The sequence below is a fragment of the Triturus cristatus genome, chromosome 4_1 (genome assembly GCF_964204655.1).
Source record: "Triturus cristatus chromosome 4_1, aTriCri1.1, whole genome shotgun sequence".
NCBI lineage: Eukaryota > Metazoa > Chordata > Amphibia > Caudata > Salamandridae > Triturus > Triturus cristatus.
The window spans coordinates 1,018,851,451-1,018,866,376 of NC_140585.1; the positions used below are offsets into that span (position 1 = coordinate 1,018,851,451).

The 14,926-nt window shown below is 46.7% G+C and overlaps 1 protein-coding gene across 4 annotated transcripts in view; it reads right to left on the reverse strand.

The window, feature by feature from the left end:
* Positions 1-9,302: 9,302 nt before the first annotated feature.
* ORC5 (origin recognition complex subunit 5) overlaps positions 9,303-14,926 on the reverse strand; it is a 287,421-nt gene continuing 281,797 nt past the window's right edge. For all 4 annotated transcript variants that reach the window (XM_085653960.1, XM_085653959.1, XM_085653956.1 and 1 more), the window contains one exon: positions 9,303-9,942. In XM_085653960.1, coding sequence (XP_085510086.1) covers positions 9,897-9,942 — 46 coding nt within the window. In that variant the 3' untranslated portion in view covers positions 9,303-9,896. The remainder of the gene's footprint in view (positions 9,943-14,926) is intronic.

The window sequence follows — 14,926 nt, forward strand, 5'->3', positions numbered from 1 at the left end:
ACGTAGCTACCTGACAAATGTCATGCAAGGGGACACCGCGTCCCAAGGCAGTAGTGGCTGACATCACAGTGGTAGAATAGGCACGCGGCCCCACAGGAGGCTGCTCCTTAGCCAACGAGTAACAGGCCTTGATGCAGAGAACGACCCACCGAGAGATGGTCCGCTTGTGCACAGCCCGACCTCTTTTGGTGCCCACGTAGCCAACAAAGAGCTGGTCATCCAACCGGAACGGTCATGTGCGCTGCTGGTAGAACGAGAGCACACGTTTTATCTCCAGCAGTGGAGCCTCTCTTCCTCTTTCGAAGGAGGCGGAAAGAAGGTGGGCAAAGTGATGGTCTGCTCGATGTGGAAGGGAGTGAAACCTTTGGCAAAAAAGGACTGGTCCTTAAAACCACCTTGTCCGGATGAACAGAAAGGAAAGGAGGTTTGGAAGAAAGAGCCTGGAGCTCACTCACTCTTCTGGCAGAGGTGATAGCTACCAGGAAAGCTGTCTTGCAAGTGATAAGACGCAAAGGACAGGTATGAAGGAGCTCGAAGGGAGCGCACATCAGATATATCAAGACAAGATTTAAGTCCCATTGAGGCATTATGAACGGCACGGGAGGAAACATGTGCGTAATGCCTTTTAGGAAACGGTTAACAACCCGGGACTTAGAAAGAGATGGCTGATCTGGAAGCCGTAAAAAGGCAAAGGTGTCCGAAAGATAACCTTTGATAGTGCCCAGAGTAGTCTGAAGGTGGTCGACTGCCTGGGGCGAGCCCGCCATCAGTTGTCGAAGTAAGGGAAGACTGACACCCCTGACCTGCGCAGGTGAGCTGCGACCATCGCCATCACCTTCGTGAACACCCGAGGTGCGCTGGTAAGGCCGAAAAGGGAGCACGGCAAACTGAAAATGCTCCTGGCCTACCGTGAACCGCAGGTAACGCTGGTGGTCTGGCAGGACAGGGATGTGAAAATATGTGTCCTGCAAGTCCAACGCTACCATCCAGTCTCCAGGGCAGCCAAGACCTGAGCCAGAGTCAGCATTTTGAACTTCTCCTTCCAGAGGAAGCGGTTGACATTCCGGAGATCCAAGATGGGACGCAGACCCCCTTTGTCCTACTAGGGGACCAGAAAGTAGTGGGAACAACAATCACTCCCTACTTCCGGCCCAGGAACGCACTCGATGGCCCCCTTGGCCAAGGGGGCCATAACTTCCTGCTGGAGAGTTGCCAAGTGTTCCCCCGACCTGCGGTGGTACCGACGTGGCATGGCTGGAGGGGTGGACTGAAATGGAAGGGAGTAACCCTTGAGGATGATCTGCAACACCCACTTGTCCGATGTGATAGTGTGCCAGTGGGGGAGGTGATGGCGGATCCTGCCACCCACTGGTGTGGCGTGTTCCACAAAGCTCGGCTTAGGAAGGTTTGGAGATAGAAGCAGCGGGGGTAGAGGTGGACTGACCCCCAAGCTGATTCCCAGACCCGCCCCTGCGGAAGCCGCGTCCGTGGCCGCGCAGAGGCTGGTTCTGCACAGGCTTGCTGAAGGAACGTGCATGGGCACCTCTGCTGTGGCCACGAAAGGAACCGAAAACCAGGAGTGGCTGGGCTTTTTGTGGAAAGACCCAAGGACTCGGCCGTGGCCCGCGAGTCCTTAAAACGCTCCAGAGCACTGTCGGCCTTATCGCCAAACAGGCGATTGCCATCAAAGGGCATGTCCATGAGCGAGCTTTGGACATCTGGCGAGAACCCGGTAGACCTCAGCCAGGCGTGGCAACGAAGCGCCACAGTCGTAGAAATCGCTCTACCCAATGAGTCCGCGGTGTCCAAACCACACCGAATGGCGAACTTAGCTGCATCCTTACCCTCGGCAACAGCTTGGGACAGGACATCTTGGGTCTCTTCAGGACACCGAGGATACACCTGTGCAACTGCATCCCACACCGCGTGGGAATAGCGGCCCAATAGGCATGCGGTGTTCACCAACCGCAGCCCCAAGCTGGCCGAAGAGAACAATCGCTTCCCGAACTGCTCCAGCTTCTTTGAGTCCTTATCCGGCGGAGCCATGGGAAAGGCACTCTGACGTTGGTGCTTGGATGACCAGGCTCTCAGGTGTAGGATGAGTGGTCAGAAAAGAGGGGTCACAAATGCAAAAAGAACTATTGATGGACAGAATGCAGAACAATGTCATACTTTCACCCCAGTACAGAGATCTGGGCCTAAATCCATCGTTTTTTTTGCTCACCATGCCATTCCAGTTTGGACCTAGCCAAATGCAAATCAGTCTTGACCCTGTGCCCAATGGGAACAGTCCAGCCCGAACTGCCAGGCCAGGTCCTCCCTGGACTGGAAACAAGCATCCTAGGACCGGTTTCAGGGTTTCACCCCTCCTCAGCCAGGATAGCTTGATTCCAGGGGCATGGAGAGCATGGGACTCGCGTCTGAGCATTCCCGTCCCACTCGGGGTGACAAAGGCATATGGCTGGGTCTAAACTGGGGTTGCATGGTGAGCAAAAGAACAATGGATTTAACCCAGATCTTTTGACTGGGGGAGAATGTTTGCATTGTCAGCATTCCGTCCATCATTTGTTTGCTGTAACACTTTTTGCCCCAAGTGGAATGGGTAAGCCCAGACGTGGGTCCCTTGCTCACTATGCCACTGGATTCAAGCTAGCCTGGCTGAAGGGTGACATACCCTGAAACCGGTCCCAGGATGCTTGTTTTCGGTCCAGGGAGGACCTGGCTTGGCAGTTCGGTCTGGACTGTTCCCATGAGGAACAGGGTCAACACTATTTCCTTAGGAGAGCTGGAGGGCACTGCATGCCTAGGCTTTCACTGCTCCCTATCAGTGCAGCAATCCTTAGCAGGTGCCCCGATATTCAAGCCCCCGCGCCCTTCAGGCTCATTCCTTAATTCCAATAATGAGGCGATTGCACTCCAGGTCCTCAGATACAGTCACTTCTTGGTGTTAGGTGATCTTAACATCCATATGGACATAGCCACAGAGCTCGAGGCTATTTCCATGTCTGAATCTCTCGCAGTCATTAACCTTGCCCCCTGTTTCCCATCCTACACACAATAGGGTCCACACCCTCGGACAGATTTCTTCTAATTTAGAGCTTGAGGTGGGTTTGCCTCTACCTTTGGCATGGTCTGACCATTGCCTTATCAGCTTTAGGGTGTCTTTGTGGAATCCTCCACCCCCCCGTTGCTATCAGGGAACCCCGAGAGGGATGCACTTCCACTGGACACCTGGGTGCAGCATAGCACGCACAAATTAGCCCCACTGCGCATATGTACTCCTAAGAAAGTCAGACCTTCAGCACCCCAGTTTAATGATGAGCTGGGAATAAGCAAGAGCACCTGTAAACAATTCGAAAGAAAATGGATGAAAAACTTTGATCCGGATGATAAACATGAGTAAAAACTGTCCTTGAAGACCCATTATACTAAAGTTTACAAGGCTAAAAAAGCTATTTGGAAGTCAAAACTGAGTCATCTAGCAATGAAAGGAGAGGTTTAAAATTGTAAAAGCCTTCACAGCCCCGTCACCTGTGGCCAGAGTTCCCCCTCTCTCTTCCAAATAGACGCACCAACTAGCGACTTTCTTTCACGAAAGAATTGGGACTATTCAGGAGTCTTTCACTAGGGGGTCTCCAGATGATCATGCAGTCTGGTTAGCTCCTACTGCAGAGCTTCCATCTGGAGACATCGCTGTCCTCCTGCAGTTTCCTTGGCTGCAACCTAAAGCAACCCTTGATAATAAGGGTCTCAAGTCAGGTTTCCCTGCCGACCAACATTCTACAAAACTGCTGACTACAGTGGCCACGGTTTTAAATCCTGTGGTAAACAAGATACTTAATTCCTCGTTAGTCACTGGCCATATGCTCTCTCTGTGGAAACATGCAAAAATCCTCCTACTGCTCAAGAAGCCCTCAGCTGACCCCAAAGTGTCAGGGAACTACAGGCTGCTTATTCGGACTGTGCTAAAAAGTCTAACTTATTGCACATCAGCCAGGGCTTCAGAGCCAACTATAGTACAGAATCCACCTTGCTGGAGGTTTTGGAACTTATCAAGGAGAAGCTTGATCTGGGAGGTAAAGCCATCCTGATTCTATTAGACCTGTCAACGGCCTTTAATACTGTTCCCCATGATAGGCTCCTAGACAGGCTAAGGGAACTCGGAATTGGCAGCTCTTCATTAGAATGGCTCTCTTCTTTTCTGGAGGATGACAGCCAGGAGAAGGTGTGGACTCTCCCCCCTCCCTTTGAGGCCTCTATCCCCAGTCTGAAAGTAGGAGACCCGCAGGGCTCTATCCGGAGCCCCACGCTGTTCAATTTATACATGTCCCCTCTGGCACCACTGGCCGAAGCATATGCTGCTAAAATAATTTCATATGCAGACGACACTCGGCTCGTTTTTACCTGCGATAGGTGAGCAGACTTCAAGGATGAGAAGATTAGAATTTGCCTCATGAAGGTGTTTAAGTGGCTGAGGAATAATCAACTAAAATGTAATCCGGAGAAGTCAGAAATGATCTTTTTTGGCTCCCCACCTCTGCATGAATGGAGACGCTGGTGGCCTGAATATATGTCACCTCCTCTCTCTGCAAAACAATAAAAAATCTGGGCATCATGATGGACAATACTCTCTCGATGAGAGCCCAAGTCCAGTCGGTAGTAGGCACTTGCTTTGGCCTCTTGCGTATGCTGAGGAAATTTCTTCCACTTCTGTCACTTGATTGTAGGAAGATCGTGGTCCAGACTGGTCACTTCCAGACTGGACTTTGTGAATGTCCTGTACCTGGGCCTCCCTGAATGCCTGCTCAGTCGAAATGCTCAAAACGCAAAAGGCTCAAAACGCAGCAGCCAGAGCGGTTCTTATGCTTAAGCCCAAGAGACATTTCCCCAACCTCAAGGCCCTACAATGGCTACCAGTAAATAAGAGGATCAGGTTTAAAGCTCTGGTGCTATTCTTCAAGGCCCTTCATGGGAGTGGTGTGGGCTACCACATAAGGAGAGTAACCAAATACATGCCACCAAGAACCTGGCGTCCGTTCCCAGAATATACCGTGCCCGGTCAGGTGGCAGTTCCTTCAGGAACCTGCTTCCTTTGTCTCTTATTTAAAGTTGTTTATAGCGCGAACATGACCCAAAAGGGTATCAGAGCACTTTACATAGGGTTGCGAAAGACATGGGAAGATAGCTGTGGGGGAAAAGCAGATCAATATACATCAGGTACACATATTAGCAGGCGCCACTGAGGCTGTATCAAGTGTCAGGTGGCCGATTAGCCGGCTAAAGCCAGTCGATCAGAGGCGAAGGGTTTCTAGTTCAGCTCAGTGTTCATCAGTATCTTTCACTTCCCTTTTGAAGGCAAAAGTTGAGGGAATCAGTCTGGTTTCCACAGGAAGAGAGTTCCAAATTCTCAGGGCAATACCAGAGAATGAGCGATTGTATGCTTTCATTTTTTTTATACTTCTTTGGCTTGAGGAGCAATGTGCTGGTGCTTATTGAGGACTGGGAGCCACGCGAAAGTTCGAGCTTATTTGACAGGTAAAGAGGAGTGTTGAAGTGTAGTGCTCTATGGGTCATACATGCAATTTTTAGCTTGATCCTGGACTCAAACGGAAGCCAGTTGAACAATTTCAGATCCGGAGAAATGTGGTTGGTTTTCGTGGAACCATTGAGGAGTCTAGTCACGGCATTCAACGAAGCTCTATGCGGGCTACCAAAACTCCGTTTAGCCCCCCTCAGAGTAGCACTGCTGTATTCTAGTCTCGAGATGACCAGTGCTTGCACCACAGACTTGAAGACATCTTGGGGAAGGTAGGGTTTGAGTTCTCAGTATGCTCAGAGAATAGGGTGAACTAGGCCCGCCTTCAGGCAGTCAGGGATCTCACCTTGAAGAAGGGAAACATTGATGATCTTGGACCATAGCAGGGCTAATGATACTATCATTTCTTTAAAGAAGTGGGGGGGGGGTCATTAAAGTGATTTGAAGGGTTCAAGGTCGAGAGTATGTTGAAGATAGAAGTGTCATTGAGGGGTGTGAATTGACTCAAAGAGGCATTGTTTTTAGGGGATAGACAAGGCATTGTAGGAGGGGGCGTGGGTAAGGAGGAGTCCGGAGAGGGATCGATCAGGGCCAACTTTAGATCTGATTCGATCTTCCTCGCCTTTTCCAGGAAGAAGTCAGCAACGTCCGCACAGTTTGGCTGAGGGTAGGCGATGAGGGGAGATTGGGTAGGAGTGTTATTGGATTGTAGCTTAATCTGCTCGAACAACCTTTTTGGGCGATTTTTGGCTTTGTCAAGTTGGTATTTGAAGGTTTCTTTCCCCTTTCTGTTGAACTTGTTGTATCTACTCCTTTCTATTCTCAGTTTTGAGTAGACCAGTGGATGGGGCAGATTTCCAAGCGCGTTCTGCTAATCTTAGGTTCCGTCTATCCGCATTAGGCTGTCACTAAACCATGGTTTACAGTCTTTGATGGATTTTCTTTTTATCTGAAGAGTGGCAGTTGCATTCAGGACAGATAACATGGATTTGTTGTAGTGTTGAGTGAGGTTGTGTACGTCAGCCATGTTTGCAGGCAGGGGTAGGGCGGTATTGCAGTGGGATATTAGCTCATTTAAGTTAGCATTTTGGAACATTCTTTTCCAATGTTTTTGTTTTAGTGGTTGCGATCTTTTGGCGCTCCAGCTTTCTAGTATAAGAAAGGTGATATAGTGATGGTCTGACCAGTCACAGGGGAGAATAGATTCGAGCTGAATGGAGTTGGGATTGGAGATCATTAAATCAAGGGTTGAGCCTAAGTTGTGCGTGGGACTGTCACAGAATTGATTTAGGCCGAGGTCAGTTATGAGGTTTTTGAGACTGGACTGCCTCGTCATGTGGGTCATTCCAATGGAGATTGAAGTCACCAAGGAAGATCTGGGGGCAATGTCGTCCTTGGTTGGAGGAGATAGTTTCCATGGTTTGTTCAATTAGGGGGAGGTTGTCTCCTGGAGGGTGGTAGAAGACGTCTAGGCTGCATAGGGGGTCTATGTTTGCTAGTGATGTTGATGCATAGATATTCCAAGGTTGAGAGACTTGCTGAAGGGGACTGTTTTTCTGAGAGAGAGTTGTGGCAGATACAGGCTATGCCACCTCCCGGTTCTTTCAGCTCTTTCGAGTCTGATAATGTTGTGGCTTGGTGGGACTAGAATGTCAAGGATGGGACCTGAGGAGTCGGTAAGCCAAGTTTTGGTGAGGATAAGGAGGCCAAGTTCCTGATCAAGGCAAGATCTGTGGCATGTTTTACCGCTGATCTACAGGTAAGCAACATGCATTTCAGGTGTGATTTGTGGTCAGTCAAATAGGGCTGTGTTATGGGGATCTGCAGGAGGTTATTAATGCTAACGTCATTGACGTGGAGTCTGGGAGCTCTATAGGGGTTAGATGTGATGCTTTGTATAGCCTCTGTGTGGCTCTGCTTGGGATTAGTCGCTCCAGGAGCATTTAGAGAAGCGGATTGTGAGTTTCCAGAGGGGCCTGAGAGGAGTTGTAAGCGCGGAGGAGTGCGAGAATATCTGGTTCTGAAAGGTGATTTATGGCTCTGGAGGGCCTATTAGGGGCATTAGGATAGGGAGTGGTATTCCAGTTCTGGTCTGGAGGTTTCTGCCAGAGGTCACTAGGTAGCCTGGTGGAACTTAGGCAGGATCTCCTGTGAGTTCTTGTTGTCGGAGAGGTTGTCGGCTAGTTCTGAGGTAATGTTAATGAGTTTTTGTATTTCAGATTTGACTTTTAGGATTTCACGGTTTATTTCCTTGAGCTTAGACGCAGTATTTGAACGAGGGTCAGAGCTCCTGTAGAGGAGGAGGGGAGTTGTTCAATCGTGTGGAGGTAGTCACGTCCCAGGAAAGGGGATGATGTGGAGGGGGAACATCCCTTGATGGGAGTTTCCGGTTAGATAGGGCGCGGGGTCTCTTGGTTTTAAGGGGGTGAGGGGCAGCCATTTCCCTGGTGGAGAGTGAACGAGCCAGCTGTGGGGAAAGGGAGATATGCAGGAACTCTGACCGAGCTAGCCATTTTTAAGAAACTGCTTGAAACCTGGTTATTCTGTTATTGATTTTGCCATCTTCAAGAAGCAATTTAAGTACTGCTAACTGGTCGCATTGACACTTTCATAAGTGTTCTCTCAAAAAGTTTCTATGTGTTCCATTTATTGACTTTGTCAAGGCTTGTTCGCAGTTGAGGGAAATGGCTTGATCACTGCTTGTAAAATGCATATCTCCAGAGCCGTCCAGTGGTTCTTTTGTTTTAGTGTCTAAATACTTATAAAAATAGTTTGTTATAAATTGGTGCCATGCTTAATTTGAGCTGGTGGTTTCCGGTGCTTGGCATTGGCACTTAATTGTCAACACCAGCACTTGTGATAGTCTGCCACAGGGTGGCGCTGTCTGAGGTTACCACAACAGTCAATTATTAATTCAATATACATTAAAAATGATTATTACCTGCAGCCCAAACCATTCTTGTAGCTTAGGGGTCCTGGAATAGTCTGAAGCGTTACACTTCTAGGAGTGTGATGGTTATTAGTTGTGTTTGTACTGTCACTGGCATCACTTTCAGGGGCAATGCGTGGTGCAAGCTGCGGTGGCCTCCTGACGAGAGCCATGGTACCAACCTCTTTCTACAAATTACGCTCCAATTTGGTGTCGGATTTGAGCGTTGCATTGATTCCTTCTGCAATTGTTTTTGTGCTGTTTAAATGCTCTACACTTGGTCCTCTGTGTAAGCCTTGCTGCTCAGAGCCACAGCTACCAGGGTTGAGCTAAGGATTTGACAGACAAAACGTAAGGGTCCTAAAGGGATTGGTAAGTGTATTACACATTGAGGTGGCACAATCACACCATACAATATCCCCCATTTCTTCACACCGTGTTAACTGCACTCCTTGTGCCTCGGTTCACCTACAAGTGTCTACAAGAAGCACACAGAAGTGAACGCTACAACTTAATACTGTGAGCTACTATACAACAATTTTTAAAATACTACCAAACGTTCATTATAAAAACTCTAAAATATTGCAAACTATGAAATTTCTTGGTAGTCCTGGATCTGTGAACCTTTGCCAAATGTTTGTTTCCTTGGTCTCAATGCTCTTCATGTCATGTTCCATGTTTAAAATGGTATACGCAAAATACTATACACCTGTAAATCAAAGCGAAAATAGGTTGCTTATTTTGGACAGTTTGATAAAAACAAGTATTCGTTAATTGGGAAAAAGCAGGGTCAGTTATTCATTGTGCTGCTATAGAAAGGGGGGACTTTGGCACACATCAGCGCAGGAAAGTAATTTATTACACATGGCTAATAGATGCTTGAATATGCAGATAGTTATATCACTACACATCCCCAAAGTTCCGATGCACACATCAGTACATCCGGGCATGTTTTAAGTATGCTTTTTTGTTTCACATGTTCTGATACGGCAATCTTCTCCAAGTGTCATTTTACGAGAAGCCACTGGCAGCAAATGCTGGGAGTCCTGTAGAGCATCAGAGTAGGGACCGGCCAATCAAAGGCGCGCTGCCGGCATGTTCATAACGCAGGGGACAGTTCATCGAACAAACTCCCAAGTGTATGGGGTCCAGCCTACTCCAGTGCAGGATAACATCAAGAGGGGAACAGATTGTACTCGGACCCCGCTCTTCAGAATTAACGCATCGCATCCACGTGCTCCGGGATCCTTGGAAAGGATGCTCAGATCCACCCAGACCAACCCGAGCACTGGCATCGGATGGCATGCTGGGCAAGCACCTGTTTGGTAACAGTCGAGTGTCAGCGGTGTGGTGCCTGAACATCCACGTCGACGGATACACACAGCTTTGCCGATTCAATGTCCCGCTGTCCTCACAGCTTCGGAATGGCCTTCACAAGAAATCATACAGGTACTTAATGATGTCGAAGTTCACGGTCCTAAAATAAAAGGAGGAAGGCAATGAGTTTGCAAAGTCTTCCAGGTTTCAAACTCCTACACATGCATATGCCAGAAAGTGAATCACGAAGACCAAACAGAAAGAAAAGCGCACATGCACTATAAATAGCATTAGACAGTTGGGCAACTATAGCAAACAAAAAAAAACTCCAGTCTAAAGCTGGCGGCATGAGCAATCTGGCGCATCTGAGCTGCACAATTCCTTATTTTGCTATGATTTACATTGAGAGTATTCTTTTCTACCAATGTGCGCCAAATAGAATTTAAAAGACAAGTTTACGAAGATGTGAATTTTCATTTCATTCCATTTCTTCTATTTAAAAGGCACTGCTCCATAAAATGGCCGAAATCAGCATCAAGCACAAGAGAAATAAACATCAAGCACAGGGAAAATAGAGCATAATAGAAGAGTAAAGTTGTAGATTAAACAGGTACATTTTTAGATATTTCCTACATTGGGTTAGCATGGCCTACATGGCCTTCTAGAGAAGTTATTCCAAACCTAGGGGTCTGCATCACAAATCGCCCGTCTCCCCTCCAGTGAAGTGAGCTTTGGGACATTCCAAAAAGCCGTTGGAGCTGAATTCCTGTTGGCGGCTGAAATAAGGGTATTCACCATTGACATCAATTCGTGTTTGGGTCTGTTTGTGGGACATCCTATAACACATTTTCAAGAATGCCTTGTTCTAGACTGGTAATCAATGAAGCCTAGTAGAACGCTTATGTGACAGCCAAATTTATCAAATATTGGCACATGACATTCGAACCCTCCTCCAAAACAGTCAAACTTTCAACAGAACCCTTGAATATATAAAAAAAAAAGTGTGGGGAAGACATCTTCTCAAGTAGCTGATTGAGTAAATCTGTGCTCAAATCAGACATCTAATTCCCTTCTTAAGTTGGCACAGATGTACATTTTGAAATATTACAGACCGGATAAGTTGATCGGAATTTGTTGTTTGGATAACAGAACATGTCACAACACAACACATTTACGAATGAAATCGAAACGTACACAATCTGTTATGACATCTGGTCCTCGAGTAGCCAAGTTCGATTTTTGGGCAGGATGTCTAACAGAGCTATTACCAGCCTCACATTTCCAAAATGTACTAACATTTTAAATAAGACAATTATATTTTATGTATATCTTAACGGTGGAGCGGATTCAATGTTGGGCACCCAGATTTGCGTCATATTGATCATATAACAAGTGAAAAGTGAGACGCCCATTATACTTGTGCAAGGATATCAGTTGTTTTTCATTGTTGTGGGACAGTCAGTGGCATTTGGATAGTGATCAGGTGGTGTTGGACTTGGCCCTCAATGTAGGGTCATTGCCACACTTTGCCTCCACACTCTTGCTTTCTGGACCCAGTTTTGTTGGCTTTTAGGACTCTGCGCACTGGCTAGCAGTGGTAAAGTGCGCACACTGGCTAGCAGTGGTAAAGTGCGCAAAGTGCTTGTGCGCTCTCCTTTAAACATGGCGAAATTGGCTTACACCCAATTGGCACATTTAATTTACCTGCAAGTTCCTAGTCAAGTGGTACTACATGTACCCAGGGACGATAAATGTAATGCGACTAGTGGGTCTACAGCACTCATTATGCCACTCACTTACATAGCTTGTTAAACATGTCTCAGGCCTACCATTGCAGCCTATGTGCACAGTTTTAGCCTGCCATTTCGACCTGGTAAAATAAACCTTTTTCCAGGCCTAAACATTTTTTAATACATACAAAGCAACCCTAGGGTAAGTCCTACAACCCATAGGGGAGTACGCATTGTAGTTAAAATAGCTGGGCATGTACTTTCAACTTTTACACATCTTGGTAGTGAAAATCTCTTGAATTAGTTTTCCACTACGGCAAGGCCTACCTCTTATAGCACAACATTGGGTTACCTAATTACATTTAATAAGTGATAACTTTTAATTGATAGCAGGTAAGACTGTTTCGTTTTTTGACTAAATATTTGTAATTAAAAAACCCTCTTTAGTGGTAAGGTCGGATTTAAAGTCACAATCCTGAAAATGTCACTTTTAGAAAGTTAGCATTTTCTTGTTCCAACCATTTGATGCCTGCATCCTGGGTCACATGTCTAAGTGTAGCAGGCAGCTGGTCTTTGTGTATCACTGCCACACAGAGACAAAGGGGAAATAGGTGTTGGCAGGGTGGGCCAACTCTGACTTGATAGGGTGGCGGAGCAGTCACCTACCACATTTGCACACCACAAGGACTCTGCCTCAAACTCACAAAGGGCTGGGGCCATGGCAGGGAGGCAGGAAACTCAAAACACCTCTAGAAGCTTCTCCCACTTCAAAATGTGCAACAGGTATAAATAATGGACCCTCAGATCCAACTCGTCAGTACACATCTGGTCCTGTGGAAGACTCAGGACTGCTGTGCCACTCTGCTACAAGAAGAACTGCTACCATGCTGCCTGAGTGAGAATGACTGAACATGCATCTTGAACCCAGGACCACCGGATTGACTCCAAGGGCTAGTTAACTGGCATCCTGATCAGAGCCTCAGGAACAGGAAAGGCTCCAACCACCCTGAACTCTATACATGTGCTCTGCCTGCTGCGAGACATAACTCTCCTAGTGGTGCCACCCCTGTCCTGGACCCTTAGAAGTGGGCAGGAAGGTGCTCTACCAACCCAGCTGTGGTACTAGCAGAAATGACGCAGCAGGACGCATCACCTCGCAGCTCTGCATCAGAACCGCCACTGTGCAACACAGCCCCAAAGCAGGACCTTGCAGCTCCTCAGAACTCCCGCTGCGCAATGCATTCTCAATGCATTACCTCACAGTGTCATAGCTTCTCAGAACCGTCGCTGAGCGACACATCCCCGAGGTAAGACCTTGCATCTCGGAATCACCGCAGCGCAGTGAATCCTCAAAATGGGACCTCTCATTGCTCCGAAATAGGGCTGTCACAAGGCCACTCTCCTGAAATCCAGGTTATGATGGGTGACAATTGGACCCAACCCCCTCTGAGGACTAACGTTGGTATCAATGGCATAGGAAACACCCTGCCCCACAAAAGTGCTCAAAGGGAAGGAGACCGACAAACCGCATGCTGCAGGTCTTCTTTTTAGGTTGTGCATCTGGGTAGCCTGATTGACAGTTGGTCTGGAGATTCTTTGGTCTGGAGATTCTTTTGGGGGAAATACAAGGTGCTCTGGCACGATGCATTATACAATGTGGATTCATATATCTAGGAATTACATAACCTTCTCACAAGATTCTAAATTGAATGTCCTTAAAGGTCTTGCTGAAATTGACAACTGTTAAGCAAATTAGATTGGAGAGACTAAGAAATCCACAGGTCGCTCAACAAAATCCCATGTTCAAAGCACGGGAACAGTTTCCAATCTCATGACTCTCAAATTGTCCTTTTTGCACAGTTCCGACTTCCTGCTTTGAGACGAACTAGAGTTCCAAATGTCTATATCACAACGAGCATAGATCCAAAAAACAATTAAGTGCTAGTTTCCAAATGCGAAGTTTGAGCCTTTTAAAAGTTCTATTTCCCTCAAACGCATAAACAAATGTAAAGTCTACATTACCATGGGTCGATAGGAATTGGGACGGCTGACAATTGTCGAGCAAGAAAATACCTCAATTAACGTAGGTTGTGCTTTTGCTTTCTTCGGGATTTGGAGTGATGAAATGTTGCTAGAGAGATGTCTGGAAAAATGCTCTAGGCGTGAGCACACGCGGCAGAAGAGTCCAGAAGAATGCGTGGACTAGGAGGGGACAGGATTTCAAGTAGGTGGATGAACGACGAAGTCAAGTGCTTCACGAAGAGATGGGCTAATTAAAAAGCTGTGCCTCAATAAAGCTTGTAGGATGCGCATGATAGTTTATACTGGACCTGCACGTGCTATTGGCTGTTACACGTGGAACAAAAGCCCTTTCACATGTAACGTACTTAACCGTTTTTTCTTGATAATAACTGTTTTCTTCCCAGGCACATGGCTGAAGTGGCAAACTGACTAACCGTAACGTTCTTTCTTCATAGACAATGTTCATTAAGGAAGTTTCTACAGCATCCTTCTGCCAACTGATATGGAGCACAGAAAATTGCACGCAACAAAGCTCATCACAGTGAACATGAATGCAGTATCAGGGTAAGAATAAACCAGGAAATCGGGACTATGCAAAAAGGACAACTTGAGACTTATCGGATTTGAAACAGAGCCAGTGCTTTGAACATGGGATTTTGTTGCACACTCTTTGGATTTCAGAATCTAGTTTGCTGAACAGTTGTCAATTTCAGCAAGATCTATAAGGACATTCATGTAGAATCTTACGAGAGAATTCTAAGTTCATGCAATATGTAATTCCTGGCTATATGAATCCACATTGTATAATGCATCGTGCCAGAGTATCTTGTATTTCCCCCAAAGGAATCCCCAGACCAACTGTCAAACCAGTTACCCAGATTACAAACCCAACAAGAAGACGTGCAGCGTGCGGTTCGTCTGTGTGTATGTATTGTGCAAGAACAATAACACTGACAACTTAAGCGTGCTGTAGGCCGTGCAGACAGAGCCATGACACAGTCTTTAAGATGCTTTGTTCAGAGGGCATAACTTGGTCTCAGTATATAGCCTGTTCTCCATTGCGGTTGGCCTGAACTTGTGACCAGTATGACCAGATAACCACAGGTGGTGCTTTGTGCCTGTGAGCACTATTTTTACCTAAAATCTTTAAAATTGCGTATCTCCTGTTCTACTGATAGTATTTTTTGTCATTAGTGTCAACTAATTTATTACATTTTACTTTATTTTTTAAATTGGTGTTGGATTTCCCTTGTATCCTGTTTTTGCTTTTTGTTATTTATGTGCTTTGTAAATACTTTACACATTGCCTCCAAGTTAAGCCGGACTGCTTTTGTACCAAGCTACCAAATGGTTGAGCACAGGTCAATCTGGGGTTCACTTGCATTTCCCCTT